Source organism: Carettochelys insculpta, chromosome 3, assembly GCF_033958435.1.
Source record: "Carettochelys insculpta isolate YL-2023 chromosome 3, ASM3395843v1, whole genome shotgun sequence".
NCBI lineage: Eukaryota > Metazoa > Chordata > Testudines > Carettochelyidae > Carettochelys > Carettochelys insculpta.
Genome location: NC_134139.1, coordinates 164,653,458 through 164,670,841, shown reverse-complemented (window position 1 = coordinate 164,670,841; position 17,384 = coordinate 164,653,458). Strand labels below are relative to the sequence as shown.

General features: G+C 41.8%; 1 protein-coding gene across 4 annotated transcripts in view; it reads left to right on the top strand.

Annotated features, from left to right (window-relative positions):
- AGPAT5 (1-acylglycerol-3-phosphate O-acyltransferase 5) overlaps nt 1-17,384 on the top strand; it is a 111,122-nt gene that overhangs the window by 59,434 nt on the left and 34,304 nt on the right. For all 4 annotated transcript variants that reach the window (XM_074988906.1, XM_074988904.1, XM_074988905.1 and 1 more), the window contains one exon: nt 5,823-5,913. In XM_074988906.1, coding sequence (XP_074845007.1) covers nt 5,823-5,913 — 91 coding nt within the window. The remainder of the gene's footprint in view (nt 1-5,822; nt 5,914-17,384) is intronic.

Sequence of the window (17,384 nt, the reverse complement as noted above, 5' to 3'; positions counted from 1 at the left end):
GTTATGAAGGCTAGGGCACCATACTTTATCCCTGGCTAATAGCCATTTATGGACCTGACCTGCAAAAATTTATCAAGCTCTTTTTTAAACCCTAATAGAGTCCTGGCCTTCACAGCCTCCTCGGGCAAGGAGTTCCACAGGTTGACTGTGCGCTGTGTGAAGAAAAATTTCCTTTTATTAGTTTTGAACCTACTACCCATCAATTTCATTTGGTGTCCCCTAGTTCTTGTATTATGGGAAAAGGTAAATAATTTTTCTATATTCACTTTCTCCACACCATTCATGATTTTATATACCTCTATCATATCGCCCCTCAATCGCCTCTTTTCCAAACTGAAAAGTCCCAGTCTCTCTAGCCTCTCCCCATATGGGACCCTTTCCAAGCCCCTAATCATCTTAGTCGCCCTTTTCTGAACCTTTTCTAATGCCAATATATCTTTTTTGAGGTGAGGAGACCACATCTGCACGCAGTACTCGAGATGTGGGCGTACCATAGTTTTATATAGGGGAAGTATGATATCTTTTGTCTTATTATCGATCCCTTTTTTAATAATTCCTAACATCCTATTTGCCTTACTAACTGCCGCTGCACACTGCGTGGATGTCTTCAGAGAACTATCCACTATAACTCCAAGATCCCTTTCCTGATCTGTCGTAGCTAAATTTGACCCCATCATGTAGTACGTGTAATTTGGGTTATTTTTTCCAACATGCATTACCTTACACTTACCCACATTAAATTTCATTTGCCATTTTGCTGCCCAATCACTCAGTTTGCTGAGATCTCCTTGTAGTTCTTCACAATCCCTTTTGCTTTTGACTGTCCTGAACAACTTGGTGTCATCTGCAAACTTTGCCACCTCACTGCTTACCTCATTTTCTAGATCATTGATGAACAAGTTGAACAGGATCGGTCCCAGGACTGAGCCCTGGGGAACACCACTAGTTACCCCCCTCCATTGTGAAAATTTACCATTTATTCCAACCCTTTGTTTTCTGTCTTTTAACCAATTTCCGATCCATGAAAGGACCTTTCCTCCTATCCCATGACCACCTAATTTACATAAAAGCCTTTGGTGTGGGACCGTGTCAAAGGCTTTCTGGAAATCTAGGTATATTATGTCCACTGGGTGCCCCTTGTCCGCATGTTTATTAACCCCTTCAAAGAATTCTAATAGATTAGACAGACACGACTTCCCTCTGCAGAAACCATGCTGACTTTTGCCCAACAATTCGTGCTCTTCTATGTGCCTTGCACACTGTTTACTCATATCCAGCCTTTCATCCACCATAACCCCTAGGTCTCTTTCCATCCTACTGCTGCTGAGCCAGTTGGATCCCAGTCTATAACCATGCTTGGGATGCTTCTGTCCCAGGTGCAAGACTCTGCACTTCTCCTTATTGAACCTCATCAGATTTCTTTTGGCCCAGTCCTCCAATTTATCCAGGTCAGTCTGGATTCTCTCTCTACCCTCCAGCATATCTACCTCTCCCTCCTAGTTTTGTGTCGTCGGCAGACTTGCTGAGGGTACAATCCAATCCCTCATCCAGGTCATTAATAAAGATGTTGAACAACACTGGCCCCAGAACTGAGCCTTGCGGCACTCTGCTTGAAACTGATCGCCATCCTGATATTGAGCCATTGACCACTACCCATTGGGTCCGACCGTCAAGCCAGCTTTCTATCCATCTTATAGTCCAGGGATCCAATATATATTTCCTTCACTTATGGGCAAGACTGTTATGGAAGACTGTGTCAAAAGCCTTGCTGACGTCAAGGTATATCACATCCACTGACTTCCCCATGTCCACAGAGCCTGTTACTCATCATAGGTCAGGCAGGACTTGCCCCTGGTGAATCCATGTTGGCTACTTTTGATCACTTCCTCTTTTCCAATTTTCCCAGGGATTAAGGTAAGGCTGACCTGTTTATAGTTCCCTAGATTGTCCTCCTTTCATTTTTTTAAAGATGGGCGCTACGTTTGCCTTTTTCCAGTCATCTGATATCTCTCCCAATCTCCAAGAGTCTTCAAAGATAGTGGCCAAAGGTTCAGCAATGACATCTCCCAATTCTCTTGGTACCCTTTGGTGCATTAAATTCAGACCCATGGATTTGTGTACATCTAGTTTTTGTAGATAGCTCCAAACTTGTTCCTTCCCCACAGATAGCTGCCCTCCACCTTCCCATACTGCGTTGTCTAGGACCATCGTATGGGAGTTGACTTTGTCCATGAAGACTGAGGCAAAAAAAGCATTGAGTACTTCAGCTTTTCCTACATCATCTGTCACTAGGTTACCTCTCTCATTCAGTAACAGCCCCACACCTTCTCTGATAACCCGTTTATTGTTAACATGCCTGTAGAAACCCTTCTTGTTACTCTTCACAGCCATTGCCGGCTGCAGTTCCAGTTGTGCTTTCACTTTCCTGATTACTCCCCGGCATTCTCCAGCCATATGTTTATACTTCTCCTTAGGCAGCTGTCCACGTTTCCATTTCTTGTATGCATTCTTTTTGAGTTTAAGCTGACTAAGGATTTCCCTGTTAAGTCAAGCTGGTTGCCTACCATGTTTGCATTTCTTACTATGCAGCGGGATGGTTTGTTCCTGTGCCTTCAGTAAGACTTCTTTAAAATGCTGCCAGTTCTCTTGAACTCTTTCCCCCTTCATCTTCAGTTCCCGAGAGATCCTGCTCATCAGTTCTCTCAGGGAGTCAAAGTCTGCTCTTTTGAAATCAAGGCTCTGTGTGTTACTGCTCACCCTTCTTCCTTGTGTCTGGATCCTGAAATCTACGATCTCATGGCTGCTGCAGCCCTGGTTTCCACCCACTTCTGTTTCTCCTACTAGTTCTTCCCTGCGTGTGAGCAGCAGGTCAAGTTGCACATGACCCCTGGTTGGTTCCTTCAGCACTTGTACCAAGAAGTTATCCCCAACATTCTCCAAAAACCTCCTGGATTGTCTGTGTGCTGATGTATCGGTCTCCCAACAAATGTCCAGATGATTAAAGTCTCCCATGAGAACCAGGGCCTGTGATTTGGAAGCTTCACTTAGCTGACTGAAGAAATCCTCACCTACTTCATCTCCCTGGTCTGGTGGTCTATAGCAGACATCAACTACAACATCACCTTTGTTACTTCCGCTTCTAAGCTTAACCCAAAGACACTCAGCTGTATTTTCTTCCTGTTTATATTGGAGCTCTGAGCAATCATATTGCTCCCTCACATAGAGCGCAACTCTTCCTCCTTTTCTCCCCGTCTGTCCTTCCTAAACAGCTCACAACCTTCAATGACCATGCTCCAGTTACATGAATCGTCCCACCAAGTCTCCATTTTTCCAGCCACCTCATACTACTTTGACTGTGCCAGGGCCTCTGATTCTTCCTGTTTGTTCCCTAGGCTTCTGACGTGTGTAGAAGCATCTTAAAAGAAGTGACTGATTGGCCCACTTTCTCCTCTTCACCCAGGAAACCTGTTTGTTTGTTCCCTCCTTCCCCACTTACCTCAGGGCTTGTGTCACCATCCCCCAATGAACCTAGTTTAAAGAGTTGTGGAGCACTTTTTCAGATGTCTCAAAAGATCAACACTCCAGTGTGGAAACTACAAAAACAAAACCACCAAAAAAGAAAAGCAACCTTCTGCTGATGGTATCTGATTCAGATAACAAAAATGAACATTCATTGGATGGCATTGCTTTGAACAAGTATAGAGCAGAACTCATCATCAGCATGGATGTACGTCCTTTGGAATAGGGGTAGAAGCATGAAGTGACATATGAATCCTTAGCACATCTGTAGATATCTTGCAGTGCTGGCTACCACACAAATGCCTGTTCTCACTTTCAGGTGACATTGTCAACAAGAAGCATGCAGCAAGATTGCACTACAGTACTTTTATGAGGTGAATTGAAAAGTACTGTTTCTTTTGTTTATCATTTTTTCAGTGCATGTATTTGTAACCAAAATGTATAAATTGAGTCCTGCACATTTTGTGTTCTGTGTTGTAATTGAAGTCATTGTGTTTGAAAATGTAAAACATCATCCAAAAATGATGAATTTTAATATATATTCTGTTTTTAACAATGTGATTTAAACAATTAATCAACAGCTCTCTGAACTATGTAAAAGATTGTTATAAAATGGAGGAGGTGTATATTGTTCTCCTTAACCACTGAGGGCAGGACAAGAAGTAGGGGGCATAAGTTGCAATAAAGGAGATTTAATGTAGGCATTTGGAACAATATCCTGATTGTAAGGGACAGTTAAACATTGTAACAGGTAACCCACCACCTCTGTGGGTAATCTAAAATTTGCTTGTTTTTAAGAACGGGTTAAACAAGCAACTCTCAGGCATGGTATGATATTTAGTCCTACTTCCGTGTATGGGACTGAACTAGATTTTGGTGGTTCTTCCAGTCCTATGAATTTGATACTGACCACTGTACTCTCTGTCATCCGGTCTGATCTCATCGTTCACTCCTCCATCTCTTTTAGTTTGCACATCCAAGCTCAATTCAAGTCCTGTCAGTTTTTAATCTATAACCTTTAAATTCCATCCTGTTTTTTTTTCCTCTGTTCACATGCCTGAAGCTTTTCTGCTTAAGTCTTTCTCACAGCAATCAATATGTTGCTTCTTTATCCACTGTACACCTTTGTGAACCACCCATGTTGCACCCTCTAGTTACATTAAAATACAGCTGCTAAGATTCTTGCACGTTGCCCTGGCCATATCACTTCCAGCTGCTCACTAAGTTCCACTGCATAAATCTTAAGCTTCTTTTCCTACGCTATAGGACTCTTCGTTACTTTGATCTTCGACAGTGGTCCATTCCTGTCTCTTAGCATCCCTTCTCCCGCCAAAGACTTCAGACCACGGTACCAGTCTTGTCTCAGATGTCAGCTTCTCAGCCAAACGTCTCTGTAACTACTTCTCTATTGCCCTTGGGCATGGATCACTTTCCTTTGACTATCTGCGTAATCACTATCTTTTCTTCCTACTAAGACTTTCCCACAATACCCACCTTTGTTATAAAATCAGCTATTAAGATTAATAACAATTGACTGAGATGATTTTATACTGAGTGCTAAATCAAATCATATTTAATTTCATTCAAGTTGACATTTGTTATAGGATGGCATTTTCCAGCACATGCTATGTATATTTTTATGCAAATCCAATGAAAGGTATGGAACATTGTCATCTAATATTGTGAAATTTATATTGGATCAGCTCATAAAACTTCTGGTGATTATGAGGTCTGAAATGAACTTTAAAAGTGAAAAGAGTTAAGAATAACATCTGTGGTAAAGGAGAAAATCCAGTTTAGATCCCGTGTAATATGTCAGTGGAATATAATAAACATTTTATATTTAAAATTGATTCCACTATTTTATTTAGAGTTGAACACTGTCTACATTACTAAATTATTACATCAGAACAAGAATGCTGTTCTTAACTCAGCTGCTCTTGCTGCTTATTTCCTCAACTACTTCCTAATCTTCCTTCTGGTATGCGGGTTTTTTAGCTTTCCCCTTAAAATGTGTTAAATCACCTAATGGGCTTTATTATAGACGTAGAAAACACTGAAAACTGAGTTAATGATTGAAAACAGTTTTAAATCCCAAACTGCAGCATTGCAAATAAACCAGCTATATGTGCAAGCCTCCTAAAGCTTTGTAAAGTGTGTGCATTTTCTTCTAGTACTTGCAGCTGTATCTGTCATGTGATGTTACTCTTGTGTATGAGGTCCAAACTGTATTAATGTTTTCAAAAAATTATCTGCTATATGTGGTGTTAAAAGTATGTGCATATATATTTTTTATCCCACAGATGTATCTTGTGATTTTTCCAGAGGGAACTCGTTATAATCCAGAGATGCCAAAAGTCATTGCAGATAGTCAGTTATTTGCTGATAGAGAAGGTAAGCAAAACTTCAAGAACTTTTGTGAATGAAGAGGGAGTGAACATTATTCTGTTAAAACATCTCATGTATGTATTTGTGTGTATGAGTGAAGTAGTGAACAAAAGGGATTATTTTATAATATATAAAACATTACTTCAGATCTCCACCCCATAAATCACTCTTAACAAAATCAGCTATCGTTTTTATCTTATAATCTATGATTTACTGATGTTTTTAAATTAACTAGTTTATTCATTGAAGGTGTATGTTTTCGCATTGTGCAAGCCCATTTCCATTTTCAGAAACAAGTTTGTCCCCTTGATTTTTATCTGTAATATCTTTACTTAAGGGGAATTACTTTAGCAGAGCTTTTGGGAATGCAGTCAGCCTATTGGTCTTATCAAGTTCAGCATCCTTTCTCAGATGATAGCTCATACTACATGTGTTCTGAACCCTTCATGTAGAATGATATGCCCAAGGAAAAAGTTTATTCCCGACATTCATTCCTAGGAGCCCTAGTCATGAATCAGGATTCATCCTCCTTGTCCTCCTTTGATTTTTGTGTCTGGCATGACATTCATCTGGTAGCCACGCACCTTCTTGGAACAAAGAACATCTTTGCAGATTACCCTTGCAGGAGCTTCTCATTTCACCACAAGCAGTCACTCCACCACGAGGTGGTCAGCATAATCTTTCAGAGATGGGGGACTCCATAGGGGGACCTGTTTTCATTCAGACAGAATAGAAAATTCTGTGTGTTCTGTTCGATGCCAGGGACGGACAGGGGCTCCCTTTCAGAAACACTTTTCACCCTAGGGTCAGAGGCTGTGATGTATGCCTTCCCGGCACTGTCACTGGTTCACAGCGTCCTTGAGAAGATCACACAGGACAGGACAAAGATTATCCTAATAGCCTCCAAGCCTGAACGTGGCAGCACTGCATACAGTACCATAGTTACTGAATGGCTAAACATGGACAAATGGAAGTAGCATTAAACCCTCCACCAGAGTGACTTAAATGGCCAAATGGAAAAAATTCATATGCTGGGCCCTAGAATGGTGTACCTAGGCTGAACAGGCCTCGCTGCAGGAGATCTTGGATTATGTGCTGCACCTCAAACTTCAAGGTTTTTCCCTATCATCGATCAACATCCACCTGGTTGCTATCTCAGCTTTCCACCCCCTGTTCCAAAGCAGGTTAGTCGTCACTTTTGATACAACTCTCCAGTTTTTAAAAGTCTGAAGCATGTCTATTGGCAAGTCCATGATCCAGTCCCTCCCTCGGACCTGAATCTCATGCTGTTGAGGCTCATGGGGCCTCCCTTTGACCTTTGGCTTCCTGCTCTCTCGTGCTCTTTCCTGGACTGTTTCATGCCTGTTTGCAATGTTGTTGGACAACAGGGTGTCCGAGATAAGGATGCTTGCTTCCCTAACAGCCCTGTTCCTTGTTCTGTGAGGATAAGGATTATTTGCGACCACACACAGCACTTGAGCTCTAGATATTTCCCAGTTTCATATTTATTTATGAAATAAATTTATGAAATAAATATGAAACTGGGAAATATCTAGAGCTCAAGTGCTGTGTGTGGTCGCAAATAATCCTTATCCTCACAGAACAAGGAACAGGGCTGTTAGGGAAGCAAGCATCCTTATCTCGGACACCCTGTTGTCCAACAACATTGCAAACAGGCATGAAACAGTGAACGTCTTCCACTTGCGCTGCCTCAGGCGCATCCTTGGAATATCATGGAAGGACAGAGTGACCAACACCGCCGTCCTCGAGCAAGCTGGAATCCCAACCATGCACACCCTCCTCAGGCAGTGTCGACTCCACTGTCTTGGCCACATCCACAGGATGAATGATGGAAGGATTCCAAAAGACATCCTGTATGGTCAGCTAGCCTCTGGCAAAAGACCTCCTGGACGCCCCCAGTTGCGCTACAAAGATGTCTGCAAGAGAGACCTCAGAGAGGTAGACATCGAGTTGGACAACTGGGAAGAACTAGCAGATGACCGCAGCAGATGGAGGCAGGGGTTACACAAGGGCCTTCAGAAGGGCGAGATGAAGATCAGACAGCTAGCAGAGGAGAAGCGAGCGCACAAAAAGCACAATAAGGACTTGCCAGACACCCACTACATCTGCAAGAGATGCAGCAAGGACTGTCACTCTCGTGTGGGTCTTCATAGTCACAATAGACGCTGTAAATGAAGTCCTCAATTGAAACTTTAAAGGGCGCGATCCATAGTCTATGCAGACTGAAGGATGCCTACTACTACTACTACTACTACTTTTCTTAAGGTATCCTTACTTGTCTTCTTTCCAAAACTTCATACAGGAGCACAGGTTACGTACCATTGATGTTTGGAGGGTTCAGGCCTGCATAGGTAAAACAAAGCCATTCCATAAGTCACCATGGATTTTCATTGTGGAGGCAGACAGAATTAAATATGGAAGCAGACAGTGTCTTTATCTGAAGATACCGGAAGCCGAAGACATGAATTTGCCACGGAGCAGCTAACTCACGTGCCGTGGAAACAGACATAATATTTTTTGTAACCTCACTCCTGATCAGTTCTCTGGCATAGCATTGTTGACATAGTTCTTTACAGTCTATTCCAGTACAGGAAGAGTATGCAACCCTAGTAAAATAAGAGGCTCCCACCCGCACATCCTAGGTTAGGAAGGGCTGTTTCTTCCTTATGTAACTTAGAACTGTCTTTCCTTGTTTAACTTTTAAAAACAAAGCTGTTAACCATGTGGATAGAACAAAATTATAGGACTAAAAAGTTTTATTACCACATGGATAAAGCATATCTAGCTTGTCAGTGGAGTTTATTGCTTACTAATAAGATGTAACCGTATCGTAGAACTCTGATTTTATGAGCACTAGTCTTCTCAACAGTTATGAACTATTTTTCTGCAATCTACATCATGTCTCTGCTTCTGAACATGTTTTCAATACTTCCTCCAATGTTCAAGCAATTGTACACGCTTAAAAAACTGAGAGTTGATTGCAAGGGATTTAGTTCTCTTGAAGAAAAATTGGTTATTGTATATGTATGTTACTGTTCTTTATGTACACTATGCACTGAACTTAATGTAATTTTGAGATGTTCAGAGCTGTGAACTTTTATATTTTATGGCTTGTTCAATTCCCAATTAGTTCAAAAACATAGACAGTACTGTACATAAATCCAGTCAACTGGATACTAATCTTACTGAACCTATTAAGTAGTATTGGAAAAGAGCTAAACTGAATGATTCTCTCTCCATTTTTTATCCATAGAAAGTTTTAAAATTAACAATGCCAGATCTGGCATTTTATTCCATAACCTTCCGATTGGATGAAAGCTAGTCTGTTAACCAGGGTGATGGGGATTGGGGTGGGACAGGATACTTTGAAAGTGTTCATAAATACTGTTTGAGTGTAATGAGTGTGTTCCATAGATCCTTCTTACTGTTTGGCTTGTTGGTTGGGTGGAGTTTCCCTTAAGTAAATTGCAGAATTTCAGTGTCCATAATTTTTTAGTAATCAGTGTAGTGATTTCTTCTTGCCTTGCAAACAGACTCTTCATTTCTCTGTGGAGGAGGAAGATTGGGGGGACGAGGGGTGATTGCATTTCTTATGTTCATACCTCACAATATACTTTACATTTGGGTTTGTTTTGAGTTCAGAGACTGTGAGAGAACCCTAATGTGGAAATTTTGGAAAAGGAGAATTTGAACTACTGAGAGACTGTGTCTAGACTAGCCCCTAATTTCGAAGGGGGCATGGCAGTTAGGGTGTTGGGAGATTACTAATGAAGTGCTGTGGTGCATATGCAGCACTTCATTAGGGTAAATCTCCCCTGCAGCAACTTTGGAGTGTGAAACTTCAAAGTAGCATGGGCACTTCAGAGTACCTGTGGCTGACCCATGGCTACATATAAACCTGCACTTCCAAGTCCCTTCACTCCTCAAAATTTTACAAGAAGTAAAGGGACTTGGAAGTAGCATGCGCATTGCAAAGTACCTGTGGCTACATGCAAGCCAGTACTTCGAAGTTGCCATGCGGGATATTTCGTCTAATGAAGTGCTGCATATGCACCACAGCACTTCATTAGTAATCTCCCAACACCCCAATTACCATGCCCCCTTCAAAGTTGGGGGCTAGTCTAGACACAGCCAGAGACTTTGTGAAAATGTTTGTTTTATAAGGTAACAAGTGTTATGAATTTAGTTGCCATGTTAGACAGTGTGTCAGTCAGTTCTTCTGGAAAGACTGTAGTGTTGGATTTTAAGATGAGACAATCTTCTGGTTAGTCCTCCTGGACTCTCAGTTACTCAGCATGGAAAGAAATAATATCATGGCTCCTTTCCTCCGGATATGTTCTTTCTTGATCTGGGATAACTACTGTATTGGAGGGATGGGGCATATTAAAAAAGAGGGGAACCAGTTGACCTAACATTAATCCAGGAGAATCAGTTCATCAGATTTCTTGCCCAGTGATTTGTCTGCAATAAAATTATGACTGATAAAAGGTGTGTTAGACACCATTTTTTGTAGTTCAAACAGACTGTGAAGTCTAGGTTTCAGTTTGTTTTGGGTTCTGATGACACAGGCATTTCCTGGTATTACCGGATTCATCATAACTATCCTTTGATCTCTCTGTGCTCTGCATGTCATTTTCTCTGTTCGCTTCCTTCAAATGCAACTTTTATCAAGGAGGAGTACAAGTGAACAGGCAAACATTTATGTATCTGTTTTTAATTAAAAGGTTAATTTCTGAAGATGGTGATGGCATGGGCCTTCATGTGTGCTGAGTCCTTTTTTTCTGGGTGAAATAGGTTTGTCTTTTACTAGAATCAGTTCATTAGAATGATACTTGAAGCATTATTGTACTCTTGAATTTCTTTAGATTTTCTAACCATTTTAATAGAGGTCACTCCTTTTTTGGGTTTTAATGACCTGCACAGATTGACTATAAGATGTATTTTTATAATGGTTTTATTACGTTGGTAAATTTTTAAAAATTAGCTTTTCCTCTAAATATTAGCAATGAGAATAGCATTACAAGGTAAAGTATAACATTAGATATTTAGCTTGTTTTCTTTGGCTTTTAAAGTAAAATCTCATGACCTCAAATACTTTAACATAGAGTCCTATCTTTGCATTGCCCAATATTAAAAACAGTTTAAGCATATTGTGTTTTGTGAATTGGATGCAGGCAGGTTGCCAAAATAATTTTAACTAGTTAGTTTTAAATTATGGCATGTTGACATTTTGGCAAAGATTATCAAATGATTGCAAGAATATCTGACATTTTTATAAACCAGACATTATTAAAGAATGTGTTGTATTCCCCACACTTTAATTTGTTTACAATATACTAAGCTAGGCATCTTGAATAACACATTACAACTTTTAGTTGTTAAGATAATTTTGGATCATCTTCATTATTAACCAGATGGGAGGCCCAGAATTAGAGTTTACTTGGTGTCTAGGCATTCAGAGCACACCAGTAACACCTGGAATGGGAAGGAACTTCATTCTACTTTCACAGTTAACACCTTCCAGTGACCACCCAAACCTCCACAACTGGATAATATTTTCAAAATTTCATATTCTTTGAGTACTTGATCATGTTCATTGCATATTAGCTGTGTATGTACCACATGCACTGTTGCTTGAAATTTTTCCTTCCATGATTCCATCATCCAAACAGTAGCAAGCCCATTATCTTGAAAACTGTTTCAAGACAATGGGTGCTTTACATAAACACAGGCAGCTATTTTGGGATACCTTATGTATTCTGAAATAGCACCCACCGTGTAGACATAGCTGCTCTTGAATAAACTCCCATAGACAAATAATAGAAGGTGAAAACACCTTGTTAATTGTGGGTGAAAACTTTTTACAAAGCAGTTGCTCTGTAGCTGATTTCTGAGTCCTGGTCCTTGGAGGATGAGCCTGGGAGCTTAAATTCATAATTCTGCTTAATTTTAAAAATTGTGGACTTAATAGAGACATCGGATGCATGGCTTATAACAACAATCTGTAACCCATTTAACCTTCCATGACTGGAAGAGGGTTAATGGAGCTACTTCACCTTGAATGATCCCTTGAAATATATTAACTAGTTATACAAAGCAGTCTGTTCCACCTGTATTTAGCTGTGACACTCTGGATATGTCTATGCTGCAGTTTAAAATGCATGGTTGGCCCTTGGCCGCTGGCTTGGACTTGTAGAGCTGAGCCTTGCAGGGCTGTTTAATTGCAGTGTAGATGTTTGGTCTTGAGCTGCCCTGTGTGATGGGGGGTTCCCACCACTCAGACTGCAGCCCTATCAAATAGCACATTAGCCTGAGTCTTGCAAGCCTGAGTCAGCTGGTATGGGCCAGCCATGGGCATCCAGTTGCATGAGTATCTTTCCAAGAGCAGAAGAGCTCTGTGTAAATTTGGAAGCTTCTCTTTTGCACCAACAGAAGTTAGTCCAATAAAACATATTATGTCACACACCTTTTCTTTCTCTCATCCTGGCACCAACATTGTGTACACCTAAAGAAGCAAAATAAGGACAGTGAATGTTATAGATCCTTTCAACTTTAAGGATTTCAGTGGATGTAAGAAGCGGGAATTTTTAATAGCATTCAGCAGTCCTAGAAGGCAATTTCACAGTTTTAGGTCAGGAAGTGAAGAAAATCCCAGAGTTTCTCCCAAAAATACTTCAAGATGTCTCAGACTTTGTCATAGCATTCTTGTAGCCTTCTGCATTTTAAAGATTTATTTTAAGCATTCAGGGGAGGAATAGCTCAGTGGTTTGAGCATTGGCCTGCTAAACCCAGGGTTGTGAGCTCAATCCTTGAGGAGGTCATTGAGGGATTGGGAAAATAGATGTCAGGGATGGTGCTGGGTCCTGCCAAGAGGGCAGACGACTGGACTAGATGACCTCCCAAGGTCCCTTCCAGTTCTAGGAGATGTGTGTATCTACCTTTTAATGTTGCAGTGACTTTTATTAGTCCTAAGCAAAAAGAAACTGTTAATATCTCTAACTCTAATAACTCTAAAAATTCAAAAAATTCCTTAAACAGTACTGCAGTATTTAATATGCTTAGTCTCTGCTTTGGAAACGCTGGGATTAAGTTAGAAAACAACCTGTGGCAAGTGCAATTTAAAGAACGTTTTTCAGATACAACAAACAAAAGATAGAATATCTCCTTATAACAGTTGAGGCTAAAAGTGCATAACCTCCAAAGCCGCCTTATATTTTACTTGAAGAAAAAGATTTGTTAACAGCAAGAGACTTGAGTTTTTCACTTCACATGTGGTCCATTTTAAAGAAATATTTTCAAAAAAAAAAAAAAAAAACACTGACTTTAGGTCATCTATTTCTGAAATTCAGTGCATATTGGAACTTTGTAGAACTACACCATAGTTACATTGTCAAACATAAATAAAAATACCTTTATTCTGGTCATGCTCAAAAGTAGGTTTTCATATATAAAAATAGGAATGGTCAGCTCAAGCAATCAAGGATTTTAAACATTTTGGTTTAAACTTTTATGATGCTATGAAACGATATACTTGCTTTGTGTCCAGTCACATAAATTTTATTCAAACTGAAGCAGGGTTCAAATCAGTGGGAACCTTGATGTTTCTCAGGAAAACTCTGAAGGTTTGGCTGTTCAGGAAGAATAGACCTCTTGATATTCATTCACAGCTGTTTTCTTAATTCCAAACTTCGCTAATACTACACTTTGCCACATCTGCTCAAACTCTCTCCTTTTATATTCTTGGCAGTCACTCAACTAGTAGGATGTCTTCATGTCAACCTCCTATTTTTGAGTCCGTTGATGGCTGATCAGCCCAATTCTGGAGCCGCAGATCTTATCACAGAACAGGCAGGTGTTAGTAGCTGTTGGAAGGGTGTGGGGCAGTTTTTGATGCTCTTTTCTTCTTCTGTGCCTCTCCTTGTCTGTACTGCAGTGGGACCTCTCAAATTGCACCATCCCCTCACGAATTACCGTTCTCCACTGGTGACAGTCTTAGGCAGGGTTCTCCCAAGTGTTGATACCAATGCTGCACTTCTTCATGTGTGCCTTCAGCATGTCCTTATATCGCTTCTGCTGGCCCCCAACATGCCTCTGTCCTTCCTCTAATTCAGAAAATTGAATCTGTTTTGGGAGGCGCTGATCAGACCTCCAAACCATTTGACCAGTCCAGTGAAGTTGTTGATGAATGATAATGGCTTCAATGCTGGTGATGTTCGACTCTTCTGGGATGCTAGTGTTTGTGCACCTATCCTCCCATGAGATATTTAAGAGTCTCTTGAGGTAGCATTGATAAGTGCCTTCAGATGCTGCTTGTATGTTGTCCAGGTTTCATCTGCATATAGTAGTATTGGAACAACCACTGCACAGTATACAAGGAGCTTTGTCTTGAGATAGATGTCCTGGTCCTCAAAGACCCTTTGTCTCAGGTGGACAAAAGCAGAGCTTGCACGGCTCAGGCGATGCTGGATTTCCGCATCAGTGTTGCAGAAGGATGACTTCTGAGGTATGGGAAGTGCTCAACATTTTCTAGCCGTTCTCCCTTGACTTCAGTGGAAGGTGCATGAGATTGTCCCGTCAGTGAAGGTTGGTGGAGCTCCTTGGTCTTTTTGATGCTCAGTGTGAGGCCGAGCTTCTTGTATGCTTCAGCGAAGGCACTTAAGATGGTCTGAAGGGCTGTGGGAGAAAGAGCAACAGCTATATTGTCATCTGCCTACTGGAGCTCCATGATTGAGGTTGTGGAGATCTTGCTTGTAGCCGTCATTCTCCTGAAACTTGCTATCAATGAGGTGAGGGGTCATGGCAATGAAGATGCAGAACAGTGATGGGGCAATGACACAGCCTTGCTTGACTCCTGTTTTGACCTCAAAGGGGTCATTTTGGGATCCGTTGCTGCTCAATACTATGGCAGTCGTGTTGTCATGAAGCTGCCTTAAAATGCTAATGAATTTTTTGGGGCAGCAGAGCTTTGAGAGGGTGGTCCACAGGGCACTATGATTGACTCAGTCGAATGCTTTGGTCAGGTCAGTGAAACTCGAGTATAAGGCTTGGTTGTGTTCACGACATTTTTCTTGAAGTTGCCAGGCAATGAATATCATGTCCGCTGTTCCTCGGAATGGTCAGAAGCCACACTGGGATTCTGGGAGAATTTCTTCTGGGAGTGGCAGGAGTTGGTTTGTGCGGATTCGAGCTAAGATTTTCCCTGCTGTTGCCAGGAGGGAGATTGCACAGTAGTTTCCACAGTCTGACTTGTTGCCCTTCTTGAAAAGACTGACAGCCAGTGTGTCTGTGAAATCTTCTGGCATCTGCTCCTTATCCTAGATCTTGAGAATCAGAAAATGGAGCTGTTTGTGGATCTCTGGCCCACTTTAAAGACTTCAGTGGGATTCCATCTAGTCTGGTTTCCTTGTTGTACTTCATTACTTTGATGGCACCTTGGACCTCACTCAGGGTGGTAAGTGTTGCAACATTGTCTCTAGACAGTTGCTGAGGGATTTGGTCAAGGGATTCTGGGACCACGGTGGAGGGGTGGTTCAAGACCTCATTATAGTGCTCTTTCCAGCAAGAAGCAATGGCTTCATTGTCTTACAAGAGCTGGGTACCATCCTTTTGTCTCGGGATTGATTCCGTAATTTCTCAGTCCATAAACAGCTTTGAGTAGCACCTTCTCAGTCCACCACTAGTTTTTCAGAGTCCTTGTTTTACGTTGTACTTCTGCCTGGGCTTTGGCATGCACTTCTCTCCTCACTGTACAATTGATGTCCCTTTGCCAGGCCGTAAAGGCTTTCCTTTTTGCCTCAGTCAAGCATTCAGTTTCCATATTGTTCTCATCAAACCAGTCCTGATGCTTTCCGGTCTGGTAGCCAGTGGTTTCTCCACAAGCTCCAATGATGCTGGTGGCATTTTTCAAGTGACACCAGCGTTCTTCCAAATCTTCAGAATGTACTGTCGGCAGCTTCCTTTGGAAGTCAGTTCATCTAATGGGGTCATTCAAGCCTTGTACATAGATCTTTTATCCGATCTGTTTCTTCTGACTTCTCTGTCTGGTGACAATTGTAATCGCCATTATGGATCAAATGAGGCAGTATTCAGTCCAGTAGTCATCAGCGCTAGTCATTGCATGCCCGAGGAGGACATCATGCCAATCCAGAGAGCAGACGATGACATAGTCTGTGAGGTGCCAGTGCTTCAATCGAGGATGTTGCCGTGAGATCTTAAATTTGTTTTTCTGGTGGAACAGGCTGTTCATGATAACTTGCTCATGTTCTGCACATTTTGTAAGGGGGCTCACTCTGTTGGATTTTCTGTTGCCAACTCCTTTTTTTCCCAGTGGTAGTCTGCGAGAGATCTGCCCCCTTCCTATCCTGGCATTGAAATCCCCCAAGAGAATAATCTTTGTTTTCTTTGGGTATGTCTTTCAGGACTGTGTCCAGTTGGGTGTAGAATGTCTCCTTCACATCATCTTCGGCATCTAGAGTCGGTGCATAGGCACTGATGACACTTGCCTGTTGATTTTTGGCAAGCTTCACGTGGGGAGTCATGAGACGCTTATTGATGCAACAGGGATTTCAGATAGGACCTTTGTCAGTTCATTTTTGATGGCAAATCGTACTCCATGAATTTGTTTTTCTTCTTTTGGGGTTCCTCTCCAGAAAAATGCGTATTCTCTGCTTTCTTCTCTTTAGATGTCCTTCTTATGGTCTGTGTGTTTCTGCCAGAGCAGTGATATCAATGTTGAATTGTCACAGCTTATGTGCAATAATTGCTGTGCATCTTTCGGGTCACTCACTGTCTGAGTTGTCCATTAGAGTCTGAATGTTCCATGTTCCAAAGTTTACGGTTTGATTTTTGACCACATGGAGGTGAACCCCCTGGATGTGGTTATCCAGTCAGGGGGACTGAGGTGGACTATGTTTAAGGTACCTTTTCTAGTGCCCTCCCCACGTGGGGTGAGCAGAGCGGATCCCCTGCTCTGTTGTGGATGCAGCAGCCGGACTATTCTACCACCTCAGTACTTGAAGTGGAACAACTGGTACATGCACCCACCGCTTGCATGCTGGCTCATAATTAAAAGCTTCCAGATTTCACAATCCTGCTCCGGTCGCCATTCACCAGTCACTGTAGGGCTTAAGTTTAGGAGAGTAGTACACAAAGGAAGATGCCTGTGCGTAACTTCTTTTAACGTGGGGGGGACTGTTGCACTGCAGCCACCACCTGGTTCTTGACAGATAGAAGACTCAGATCCAATGGCATGGAATCCACAACAACTTTGAGTCTCCTGTCCACTGCAGCCTTCTTCCACCTTCGCAGCTGTTGTAGCATCACCTTTGCTGTTTTCTGCCTGTTCACCCATTGACGACTTTTAAGACTGTTCTTTGTCTGGATCCTCCCTCTTGATCTTGCTGCCATGTGTGACCCTGCTGGGAGTATGAGACTGCATGCAGCATCGCATTTGGGTT